We start from the raw sequence: 11,918 nt of genomic DNA on the forward strand, positions 1-11,918 counted from the left end.
GTCATTCAGGAGAGCAGTAGGTGACACCACTCCTAAACCCAACGCGTCCCCAACAGCCCCACCCCCACCCCCACCCATCCCCCTCTGTCAGTTCGTCGTCGCCGGCCACTTCGCCTCTCCTGCCGCCGCCGCCGCCTCCTTCCTAGCCCCCTCCAAACCCCCAGCTCAGCTCAGCCATCGGATCTCCCCCTCCATGCCCAGAGCCAAGTAGATAGACCCCCCACCGGCGCACGAACCTTGAGGCAGGCAGCGCGGCCGGCCGGCCACCTGATGGCATCCGTGGCGGAGCTCAAGGAGAAGCACGCGGCGGCGACGGCCTCGGTCAACTCCCTCCGGGAGCGGCTCCGCCAGCGCCGCCAGACGCTCCTCGACACCGACGGTGAGGCCCTCCCCCGGGAACCTCTCGAGGGTTTGCTTGCTTGTGGATTCGGGAAACTGTTGTTGCTGACTGACTGACTGGCTGCTCCGTGTGTTGGCGGTGCGTGCAGTGGAGAAGTACTCAAAGGCGCAGGGGCGGACGGCGGTGAGCTTCAACCCCACGGATCTGGTGTGCTGCCGCACGCTGCAGGGCCACAGCGGAAAGGTTCGCCCCTTTGGTTGACTTCTTCGGCCTCTTGCCTCCGTTTCGGCACACGGAGGAGTTCAATTTTGAAGTAGGCACGAGTGAGGTCTCACGCACTAACTTTGTACTAAAGTTAGTACAAAGTTGGGTCATCTATTTTGGAACGGAGGGAGTAGTTGTTAGTACTCCAATTGTGGAAATGGTGGTGCTAGTATGAGCAATTCATAACCGAGTTTGATTGCCGAGAATAAGATTTGGACATATGTAAAGGAAACAACCTGGATTAGTATGAGGTTTGGTCCCTCCAGTCGCGTACCTTGACATTGAGAGGATGAGTGCTTGTTTTGAAGAGGCTGCTGTTTTGGCCTAATTTGTCATGAATTGAGACAGTCTTTTAGACTAACTTGAAGTCAGCTTCGGGAATGGTGGTGGGAATAACTTCAATTAGAGAGGAAGAGAAGATAGCTTCATGCAAAGGGAATAACTTCAATTAAAGGGAGCAGAGGAATCGTGCCTATTGGCGCCAAAAGCAAAAGGAAAATTGGGGCAAACTTGTCTTTTTATACCATACTCATGGCGGTAACCGTTAAGATAACAGCAAGGTCGTTGCGCATAATTTTACATGTTATAAGGAAACTGAGCAGTGTTCAGTTGGCTAGCGTCCACGTCTGTGAGCTCACCCACCCGCGTTCGAGGCACCACCTCCGCAGGTGCCTCGATTCTTATATTAAATAAAAAGCCCTCGGTGCTAGTGCCCATCGGTCGAGTTTTCAAGGTCGTTGGGCGTAATTTTACGTTTTACAAGGATTTTGTTATCGCTGTCGTGGTCCAAGATAATTGCAGTGTTATCTAGCAAAGTATCAAATCTCTGGTCTGCTCTTGAGTCAAGTCTCTCGCAAAATTATGGATGCACTGAAGTATTTAGCATGCCGTGGTTCTTAGTTTACTATTTTGGCTCTGCTTTCCTAATCAGGTAATCCGTAATCATGCCTATGGGTAGAATGTGTGGTTGGGTTGAATTGCAATTTTGATGATTTACTTGATTTAGATTTTTCTTAAATCCAAGTGAGAAATGGGTATGAGCAGTCTACTCGAATCCGTTCCTTCCATTGTCCAATACCCTTGTAAATGAGTCAATAGTACAACCAAAGCTTCAGTACCAACACTAACTATCTGTGAGATGCTCATTGATGTCCCACGTGGAATGTGCCACTTGCAATCACCGAAGCTCAAGGTTGAGCCTGTTGGTGAACCCATGTGGCCTGATTTAAACAGCCCTAATCCCTCTCCATAGTAGCATTTCCTTGGCAATTATTTCTGTTTTGTTTTGAAATATAACCGCTATGCTGTTCTGTAGTCCTTTTGTGTGAATCCTCTTTTTATTTGAGGGCATGTTATTGTTTGACACCAACTGAAATAAAAAAATATTTAGCGTGGAAGAACTCGAGTTTTGAGAACAGGTATGCGGGTTGTTACCAATTTTTAGAGCATTGCAATTCACAGATAGAACCCTGGTGCTAAGAATTTTTGATCGGTTGGTCCTTCGAACTGCTCTATCTGCCTAATTATATGCTCCGTCAATTTGTTTTGTTTGTTGAGCGATTTGGATTTCTTTCTAGGACAGTACCTCACACAGTTGCTTATGTTGAAATGTTTAATGGCTTCATGGTTTTATAACTAGTACTAAGTACTATCTCTGACTCAACACAGGTATATTCTCTGGATTGGACTCCTGAGAAGAACTGGATAGTTAGTGCCTCACAAGATGGAAGACTAATTGTATGGAATGCTTTAACGAGTCAGAAAACACATGCCATAAAGCTACACTGTCCATGGGTGATGACATGTGCTTTTGCACCCAATGGTCAATCTGTTGCTTGCGGCGGTCTTGATAGTGCATGCTCTATATTCAACCTTAGCTCACAAGCAGACAGAGATGGGAACATGCCAGTATCAAGAGTACTTACTGGACACAAAGGCTATGTTTCATCCTGTCAGTATGTCCCAGACCAGGAAACCCGCTTGATTACAGGCTCAGGTGACCAAACGTGTGTCCTGTGGGATGTTACTACTGGCCAGAGGATATCAATCTTTGGAGGTGAATTTCCATCAGGGCATACAGCTGATGTCTTAAGGTAATTGTCTTTTTCTGATGGCATTCAATTTAACATCATGCTTACCGTCGTGGTATATTGGTTCTTATTTTATGACCAAAACAATGTGACACTGTTCAAGTTTCATTGATTATGTTGAGTTGAACAAAGTTCCATGGTATTGATTTGAAAGCATCACCTATTAATCTTACACCTTGTCTGAATGGGCCGTATTTGTAAAGAAAGAATATGTTTCACCTTTTGGCGGTGCAAGTTTACTTTGTCTGATTAGTAATAAACTAATAATCAGTAGGAAATGTACTGCATGGCTGCACATGCAGCGTTTGGTCAGTGAGACCTCTCTGTCAATTGTTGTTGATATAGATCATCTACAACCCCAAAACACCATTCCTTTTGGTTCGCACAACCAAAAAATTATTATGGTCTAATTATTAATCAAGTAGCTGATGTGATATCTTGGCAACGTGGCCGCATGCTTGTTTCACAGCTTTATAAGTTGCTATACTTTTTATGTCCATACTCATAGTGTTCTGATCTTTTTTTTATCCCTTTCAGTCTGTCCATCAACTCGTTAAACACGAATATGTTTATCTCGGGTTCATGTGATACAACTGTAAGGTTATGGGATCTCAGGATTGCAAGTCGGGCAGTTCGGACATATCATGGACATGAGGGCGACATTAACAGTGTCAAGTTTTTCCCTGATGGTCAGAGGTTCGGTACTGGTTCAGATGATGGTACATGCAGATTATTTGACATGAGAACAGGGCATCAACTTCAAGTGTACAATCGGGAGCCCGATAGAAATGATAATGAGCTCCCCATCGTTACATCTGTCGCTTTCTCCATATCAGGAAGGCTTCTTTTTGCTGGATACTCTAATGGTGACTGTTATGTGTGGGACACGCTTCTTGCCGAGGTGTGCATTTTACCCATTTCCCATGTATTTGATTGCAGCTTTTAGATAATGGGATGAAAACCAGACATGTAAAAATAAGACTGATCAAGTTTTACTGCGAAGCTACAACTAAATTTCATACGGTTGAAAAGGAAACATAGTTTGACTATACAATTTATTTACCATAGAAAAATCAGATCAAAGTTCAGAAATGCTAAGCCTGGTTAGTAACACCACTAGATTGATCTTTAAATTGTATAAGCTTCACTTCATTACAGTCCAGCAATACTTTAGCCATTCTGATGTGATTGTAAAGCTGTAATTATCAAGTGAAAATTAACCACATTGGAAAAGAATATCAGTTACGGAGAACTAGCTGCATTTCCCCTTTGACATATGGCTCACAAAATAACAATCATGATAACACATAATGCGTTGTTTACATTTGGGTATGGTCTACTTGAGTACGCATCCCATCTTATGACATTAGTTTCTGCAGCATCTCTATGCAATTCATGCATTAGTAGTGTTGTTGTAGATCACCTTGTAGATTCCTGCTATAGGCCAAAAATGCTTCAGAGAATAGAGTTTAGACTGCACCAAGCTGCCAACACAAGGCTTTACTGCGAGTTGATCCCATACTGTAGAACCCTCTGGACCTGATGAGTTTATCCTCAGTGGCCAGTGGCCAGTGAACTACCCATGCTGTTTGGCTAGGCTAGTTGTTGAAGGTTGTGACCTCGTGGTTCGAGCTACAATTAGTTTTCAGTTTTTTGCAGCGCCTCCTTTGGCCATGCTTTTATTTTTAGATTCAGACCCCTTGGTGCCTTGTGAGCCTTCAGTTTCCTTCCTATAATTGATCAGGAAGAGAGAGTGCCCACAAATAACTTACATATTCTAGCTTTTATGAGCTCAAGCTATTAGCCTATTAGGACTACTCTTGTGGCGTTTGGTGAAATATAGAACATCTGCCGCATATCATGAATCATCCATCTTCCTATACTATTAAAACTGTGGTTGATCTGTGAATACTTTTAAAAATGACTCAGATGGTGCTTAATTTGGGAACTCTCCAAAACTCTCACGAAGGCCGTATAAGCTGCCTTGGGCTGTCATCCGATGGGAGTGCATTGTGTACAGGAAGCTGGGACAAAAATTTGAAGGTAAGGATGTGTTTTCAATGTGAAAAATAAATAATCTTGCGGACTACTTGATCAGTTGCGTGGCATGGCATGGCATGAACTGTTGTAGGGCAAAGTTTACATATGCCAATGCCGTTACTCTAAACTGGGCTAGAAAGGAAATATCAGTTGTAGGACAAAGTTTACATACATAGGACGTCTTATGCTATATTTCCAAAATTAATGACTTTGTCCATCTTTTGAAACAATTGCGCACATTGTGGTACATTCAACATATACTGAAAGGGTGCATGCCTTTTATTTTGCAATACCTGTTTTGTTTAGCTCTTGCTTTGCTATCAGTGAAAGTACTTCTCGGTGGGGTTATAGACAGATTTTCCCTCTCAATGAGGTACTGTACTATTTGTTACTAATGGAGAGACCTGCAAGTGATATGGACTGAACTTTAGTCGACTCCAGCATTCTATCTAACCGTCGAAAAATTGCTGCCTGTTGAAAACTTCCAGATCTGGGCTTTCAGTGGACACCGCAAGATAGTCTGAAGCCCCAGCGCGTGTTCTCCCCGTGTCTGTACGTTCCTCGTCGCGTGTTGGAGGGTGGTTGGCCAACTCGAAAGCTTCCTGAAGATGAAGCCGTCCGTTTTGTAGCATGGAATCCATGAATCTCCTGTTGTTTCCAATGGAAATCGCAGTTTGACAGAGTGTGCTGTGCGATGTTGTTGCGCCAGGTCAAGTCAGCGTACTGTTGTTTATAGAGTTGCCAGAAAGCAAGCAGCGCACATGTGATATTTTCTGCCCTTGTTGTGTACAACTATATATTTTTAGCTGTAGAAAATGAAGCCGAATTGTTAGAACCAAGAATCAATTTGTTCGTTTCTGGAGTAAGATGAGAAATGCGAGCTTCATTTCCTGTGTGCTGTGATGGTTGACAGGCCCGTTCAGTGAGCCATTCACTATCGTGTTGTGTAGTACAATCCAGTGGCCCACGCATTTCACTGGCTGGCTGTATACTTCAACACCATACCTTGTCAAAAGAAGAATCCTTTATTTCCTATTCTACGATGCAGTCAAACAAACCAAATTTCTTAGAATTCCGATGGGCATGGCATTGCAGCCAGATAACATTTTTGTATTCCTGCATTTTAAAAATGTTGTGGGTCTTATTTGATTCGAAGGATTCTCGAAATGCAAGAACAGAAAACGTGCCCAGTGCAGTGCAGGATAAACTAAGGTCACAGAACCATCTTAACACCTGCAGCGTTCATGGATGCAACATTCAACATCTCGATTGTAAGAGAGACACACAACCATCAAAGGTGGGTACCTTCCCTAGGGTTCCACCACCAACCTAAACCTTAACACAGACCACTTCTCTAGATCTATCTACCAAGGCTCAGAGTTCAGACGCCGGTGGACCCGAACCCTCCCTCCCCGCGGACGGTGGCGTCAAGGTCCTCCACCTCGGCGACCTCCGGCGTCGCGATCACCTGGATAATCATCTGGGCGACGCGGTCCCCAGGCTTCACGACGAAGTCCACCTCCGAGTGGTTGAAGAGCACGACGCCCACAGGGCCACGGTAGTCGGCGTCGATCACCCCGGCGCCCGCGTCGATGGCGTGCTTCAGCGCCAGGCCCGACCTCGGCGCTGCAAAGAAGACGAACGAGGCGGTGGGCATTTCGTCAAACACCCGACGCGCAGCCAAGAAACGTGGTCCGAGAAAGAAGAAGAGGGACTCACCGATGCGCGCGTAGGTGCCCTCCGGGATGGCGATGCTCAGGTCGGTGGCCACCAGCGCCTTGCCCCTCGCCGGCACGACCGTCTCCACCGCGCTGAGATCGGACAGAGAAACGGTGAGGGGGACAGGAAAATCATGGGCGAGAGGCCGGAGGTGAGAGTCCCTGGCAATGGAGCGGGCACGTACCTTGAGAGGTCGTAGCCGGCGGCGAGGGCGGAGCCGCGGGACGGCAGGATGGCCTTGTCGGAGAGCTTCTTGACCTTGAGCAGGGGCGCCATCTTGGTGATCTTGTGGGGAGGCTCGTGCACGGGGTCGGCGCCAGCGCCGTTGGTGGCGGCCATTGCGACGGACGGGAGGGTTCTCGGTGGCCGGCGGCGAGAGATAGAAGGAGAGGAGTCGAGCAGGAGTTGGAGCTGGAGCTGAGGGCGGCCGTGGGTGCGGCGGGGGACGATAAATAGGGACGCGGCGGGGCGGGAAATGAAGCGGATGGCGCCAAATTCTCCCGCCATAAAACTTCACCGATCGTGCAAGGAAAAACCAGCAGCTTTGGTTTGGTCTCCAACGCGGAGCGGCTAGTGCCGAAGTTTATGATTTGCTTCAATTTTTTTCTTGCTTTTTCTAAATAAAAAAATCTTGCTTTGATTTTTAGCAAGTCTAACTTTTCTCCTCAACTTATATACTTTAATGCCGACAAGTTTTGCGAGATTGTTGTCAGGATGCTTTGGATGACAATATACTATGAGCTCGTTTCTCATCACTACCACAAGCCCTGTCTACACTGTTGAACGCTATTCCACGTCCACTTGGCAAGGACCCCTCAAAGTGGTTAGCAGATGCTCTATCTTATTTTAAGATCACAAAATTCAACTTCGTTTTGAGGGGCAAATTCAGTCCATGATGTCAGGCCCAAACTGGCATCTGCTCTGTTTGCAACAGTCGTCCTCTCCGCTGCAGAGAGAGCTGGCGCGCACTCTAACTGTGCCCTAGGTGTAGCTACCAATGAAAAACAGAGTACCTTCTTTTACAAACATGATGAAGACAGACAGACGAATCTCATGATCCGAGTCAGCGCCTCGATTTATAGTACTACCAGAAATTTCACATGAAGGAGCAGGAGGGAGGATCCCCCACGTCTTGAATAAAATTTGGGAACTCCCAGAAAATCCTTGCACAAAACTACCAACCAAGGTTGCTTGCTTCTACTACACCTCCCGCACGGAACCCTCTGAAAAAGCGTGCAAAGACGAACCCACGAACCTTAAACCGAGATCAAATTCAGTTGCCGCCGTCTTCATTGTCCCTTTTCCTCTTGCTTGGCAGGGCAGATCCTGCAGACTTGTTTCCGTTGGCAACCTCGCTTTTCTCGGCCGCGCCTGAATCCGGTTCGTCGTCCTCAGCCTCATCCTCTTTGTCTTCAGCCTAAGAACAGCACAATTGAATTAGCTGACAAACAGATAACCGGCAAAAATTGGACTAGCTAGGAGACAAGTATAGAGCAGCGGGCAGCATGTAGTGTGTACTATTATACAATTAATTAGGGTGCGCAAGTTATATGACCAACAAATGAGCTTTAGGTTATTGTTCGTTGGATGATTACTGGGTCACCTTATTGATGAGGATGCAGGGAAGCCGATGAAGAATTACAGAGATGGTTCTCTTCTCCATAAGAAGATTCTCTATAAGAACCATGGTGGATGCAAGTTCTGATAATGAACAGGAGCGACCTACAAGTGTGTAAACCGAGCCCAACGTCACCATCTTTGAAGAAGAGCAAATAAGCACAATGTTGTGTGCTTGTATTGCCATCAGATCCTAAATTGTAAGTATAAGCTGAGGTACTAATAAAACTATAAATGTATTCCTGTGTCCCATGGCTGTTCTAGTCTAGGCCGTCATCCATGAGACTTCTGGGATGGGATTCATGTCCAACTTCAGTTGAGCATGTGATTGCTGGGGTGCGATTTAGGGAGGGGGGATGATTGTGCCACGGTGGTGTGGTGAGGGGTGGCGCTGTTTGCTGGGGGCTATGGAATACTCAACCGCATATATATGTTTACAAGGAAATCCTTCACCAACATACTGATGCTTTATATCATGCTACTTTCTTACTACAGCAATTGGCCATTCTATAGGACCGCGGAGGCAGCTAATCTTCAAGCTGATCACTGAGTAGTGCAAGAAGGTGGTGTGAAGACCACGGCGCTGATTTCAAGTTCTCTGTCTGGCATTTTTCTTGTATGTGCTTGTAATAGGGAGCTTACTTAGTTTTTTTTTGTCTTTTGATCAGTTTGTAATTGTGTTCAGGGACTGAGATGCTGAAAACTGTAGTGGTGTTGCTGGGGTGTAGTAATGCCGTTTTGGTGTTTTCTGTCTTTAATCTTGTAGCTGGTATCCCCAGCCCCAGGGGAACACTGTTCGGTTGCTTGAAAAGCAGGGGGTATGCCTTTTGTCTCAAAAATAAAACTAAATGTGGAAGTGGTTTTTTTTAAGACAACAAGAAAGTAAGTCACACAAAACACAATACATAACACTGGACAAACAGCAATTTAACCAAACATGTAGAAACTGTACAAATATCCAGTGAACTATGAAGTTTGTCCTAAAGCACAAAAGTACAGACAAGGCGAGAAGAGAAAAGCAAATCCTAGGACCATACTGCAGATTGCCCAACAAAAATGAATGCAAAAATATGGGTCTTACTTTGTATTAAATAAGTTTCCAAATGCACTGGAAAACAATACAGCCTAGTGGAGCAACAACCTAATTTGTGGGTTTTGCTTTACATTATTATAAATCACAAAAGAAGAGGAAAATAAGACAGATCTTAGTCATATTTGACAACGATAATAATGCAACTATCCTTTTGGGCTTTTGGCATTTGGCCACACATTGTAAAATAGTCGACAAATTTATTGTCACTGTGGATATTCATTTACATGTACATTATACCAGTACACCACTATAGATATCCATTCGTATGTACATCATACCAGCATACCCCTTAACAAATTTATTGTCACTTAAGATACTCATTTGTACATCATACCAGTACACCATTATAGATATTCATTTGTATGTACATCATACCAGTATACCACTTAACAAATTTATTGTCACTTAAGATACTCATTTCTATGTACATCATACCAGTATACCACTATACTGAGTTTTCAGGAAATGAAGAGGCCAATTAAAACAAAGAACTGTTCAAGATGTTACCCTGAATGAATACTCAGATACAACACTAAACAAACTAAATAAACAAATAGCTCGACATACAGTTAACAACACAACATACCACCGGAAGCGCAATATGTATAAATGACAAACCAAATTACGTCTAACTCGATCACATGAAGCAATGAGGTTGCAAGGGCATCATGGCTTAACAATAGGTTATGTGTTCTCTAATGACCATTGTTACCACTATGAGCAACGATTAATTGTTTTAAAGGAAATCCTGCAGTGCAGTACTATAACGTTACCGATACAACTCATTAACCGTTTAACTAGTTGTCCGCTATGCGAAGGTTATTGAAGGATCCAGTGCAGCAGTATACCATTACCAATACAACTCATCAACCCTTTAACTAGTTGTCAGCTATGCGAAGGTTATTGAATACATCATATAGATTTATAACGAGTACATGAATTAGAAGAGAAATCTCACCTCGTCGCCTTCCTCTTCATCTTCATCTCCTTCCTCTTCCTCGCCATCTTCTTCTTCATCTCCATCCTCTTCCTCTCCGTCCTCTTCTTCTCCTTCCCCTTCACCGTCCTCCGCCCCCTCTTCATCCCCCTCCTCGTCCTCGTCCTCATCCTCATCCTCCTCCTCGTCCTCATCGGACTCCAGGCGGTCATTGCCCTCGGCATCGACGCCATCCAAGTACTTCAAGCTGGGAACCAGCGCAAACACCTTCTCCCGGTACCCCTTGAGCTTGGTGACGGGGCACTGGTACAGGTCCAGCGACTCGACCCCGAGCGGCGCGAGCGGGGCGAGCTCCTCGACCGCGGCGAAGCGGTTGTTGCCGAGGTCGAGGTGGCGGATGGTCCCGCCGCAGGACTGGGCGACGGCGGCGAGGGAGTCGGCCCCGGCGAGGCGGTTGTCGGGGAGGGAGAGGCGGCGGAGGGCCGGGAGGCGGGGCAGGCCCGCGAGCGAGGAGAGGCGGGCGCCCGCGACGGAGAGCTCCTCGAGCGAGGGGAAGCGGTCGAAGAGGGCCGGCGAGGGGAGGCGGCCGGTGGAGGACTTGACGGCGCCGTCGAGGGTTAGGGTTTTGGGCGCGGAGAAGGGGGAGAGGGGCGCGCTCTTGACGGCCGCGCTGATGGCGCGCTCCCACGCCGCGTCGTCCTCTCCGGCGCCGGCGCCGGCCATGGCTGTGGCGGCGGCGGGGCGGGCGGGGACGGTCGTGGGTAGAACCCTAGCTAAACCCTGGAGCCGCAAAGCTTCCGAGGCCGACGGAGCAGACGAGTACGGAAATGGTGTGGTGTGTGGTGTGGCGATGTTCGTCCTCCAAGCGTTGGAAATGGGTTGTGATGGGCCCTTTTGGTGGGCAATGGATGGGCCTGGGCTTATAGGTTTAGGCGCAGCTTGTGCGAATTATTATTTTTTGTCTACAATCCCAAAAAAAAAAACATTTGTCTACCAGAGCGTTGAGTGAAGAAAATATACTTGCACATGCATGTTTCGCACGATTTGCCGTTTGAAAAATAAAAACCTCGTGACAAGAATGTTCAGTAAAACTTGACAAGGGGAAATAGTACGATCCGTCTTTACGTATGGGAATTCTCGCCTTCGACTTTTAGTTATATATGAGATTCCTCACATAGACTTTCCGAGCATGTTATCGGGATGTGTATACAAATCATAGAATGAATAAAAAAAATCTGCTTTTCCGGAGAGATTTTTGATTGAAAGGGTATCTACTAATCTCCATCTTTAATCTGCATCGAAATATATAAACTTTTCTGGGGGGTGTATCGGAGCAAAAATCGGATGGAGATATACAAGAGAAAAAAAGAGCATACCTTCTTGATGTTATTCCGTGGGCTATGCATTGTACTACGTTCAATATGTTCACTATAATTGTGACGTGGGGTAGTGTGCCGCGTTGCTAATTTTATGACTACTTTTGTCGTGGTTTTATCACGGCAGATGTCCTAGAGAAAGGACTTAGTCGTGGAGCCATCGCTACGGTTTAACTTAAAGGGGTTAAAGCGGACAAGGGACGCAAGAGAGTTTTATACTAGTTCGGCCCTTTACGATGAAGGTAAAAGCCTACGTCTAGTTGTGATGGAATTGCTGGGGTTTCGATGACCAGGGAGCGAATACGCTTTGCCTGAGTCTCGAGTTGTTGTCTCTTGTCCTTGAACCGCCGCCGGGTCGTCCCCTTATATACATGGGTTGACGCCCGTCGGTTCACAGAATCCCGAGGCCGGCTCATAATCGTGTCCGGCTCGGTCTCTACTA

General features: G+C 46.2%; 3 protein-coding genes across 3 annotated transcripts; 1 reads left to right on the forward strand and 2 right to left on the reverse strand.

Moving 5' to 3' along the window:
* On the forward strand, positions 1-5,620 carry LOC109766718 (guanine nucleotide-binding protein subunit beta). The gene is made up of 6 exons (XM_020325500.4): positions 1-379; positions 489-583; positions 2,273-2,697; positions 3,232-3,595; positions 4,624-4,737; positions 5,223-5,620. Exons 1-6 carry the CDS (start codon positions 271-273, stop codon positions 5,256-5,258), a joined length of 1,143 nt encoding a protein of 380 aa, XP_020181089.1. The 5' UTR covers positions 1-270; the 3' UTR covers positions 5,259-5,620.
* A 317-nt stretch (positions 5,621-5,937) lies between these two features.
* Positions 5,938-7,314, reverse strand: LOC109766745 (deoxyuridine 5'-triphosphate nucleotidohydrolase). Its single transcript, XM_020325530.4, has 3 exons — positions 6,638-7,314; positions 6,454-6,545; positions 5,938-6,360 (listed from the first exon to the last, which is right to left on the reverse strand). The coding sequence occupies exons 1-3, from the start codon at positions 6,958-6,960 to the stop codon at positions 6,116-6,118; spliced, it is 660 nt and encodes a 219-aa protein (XP_020181119.2). The 5' UTR covers positions 6,961-7,314; the 3' UTR covers positions 5,938-6,115.
* A 137-nt stretch (positions 7,315-7,451) lies between these two features.
* Positions 7,452-10,962, reverse strand: LOC109766726 (acidic leucine-rich nuclear phosphoprotein 32-related protein 2). Its single transcript, XM_020325512.4, has 2 exons — positions 10,122-10,962; positions 7,452-7,870 (listed from the first exon to the last, which is right to left on the reverse strand). The coding sequence occupies exons 1-2, from the start codon at positions 10,821-10,823 to the stop codon at positions 7,727-7,729; spliced, it is 846 nt and encodes a 281-aa protein (XP_020181101.1). The 5' UTR covers positions 10,824-10,962; the 3' UTR covers positions 7,452-7,726.
* Between the last annotated feature and the right edge of the window lie 956 nt (positions 10,963-11,918).

This window comes from Aegilops tauschii, chromosome 4 (assembly GCF_002575655.3).
Source record: "Aegilops tauschii subsp. strangulata cultivar AL8/78 chromosome 4, Aet v6.0, whole genome shotgun sequence".
Lineage (NCBI taxonomy): Eukaryota > Viridiplantae > Streptophyta > Magnoliopsida > Poales > Poaceae > Aegilops > Aegilops tauschii.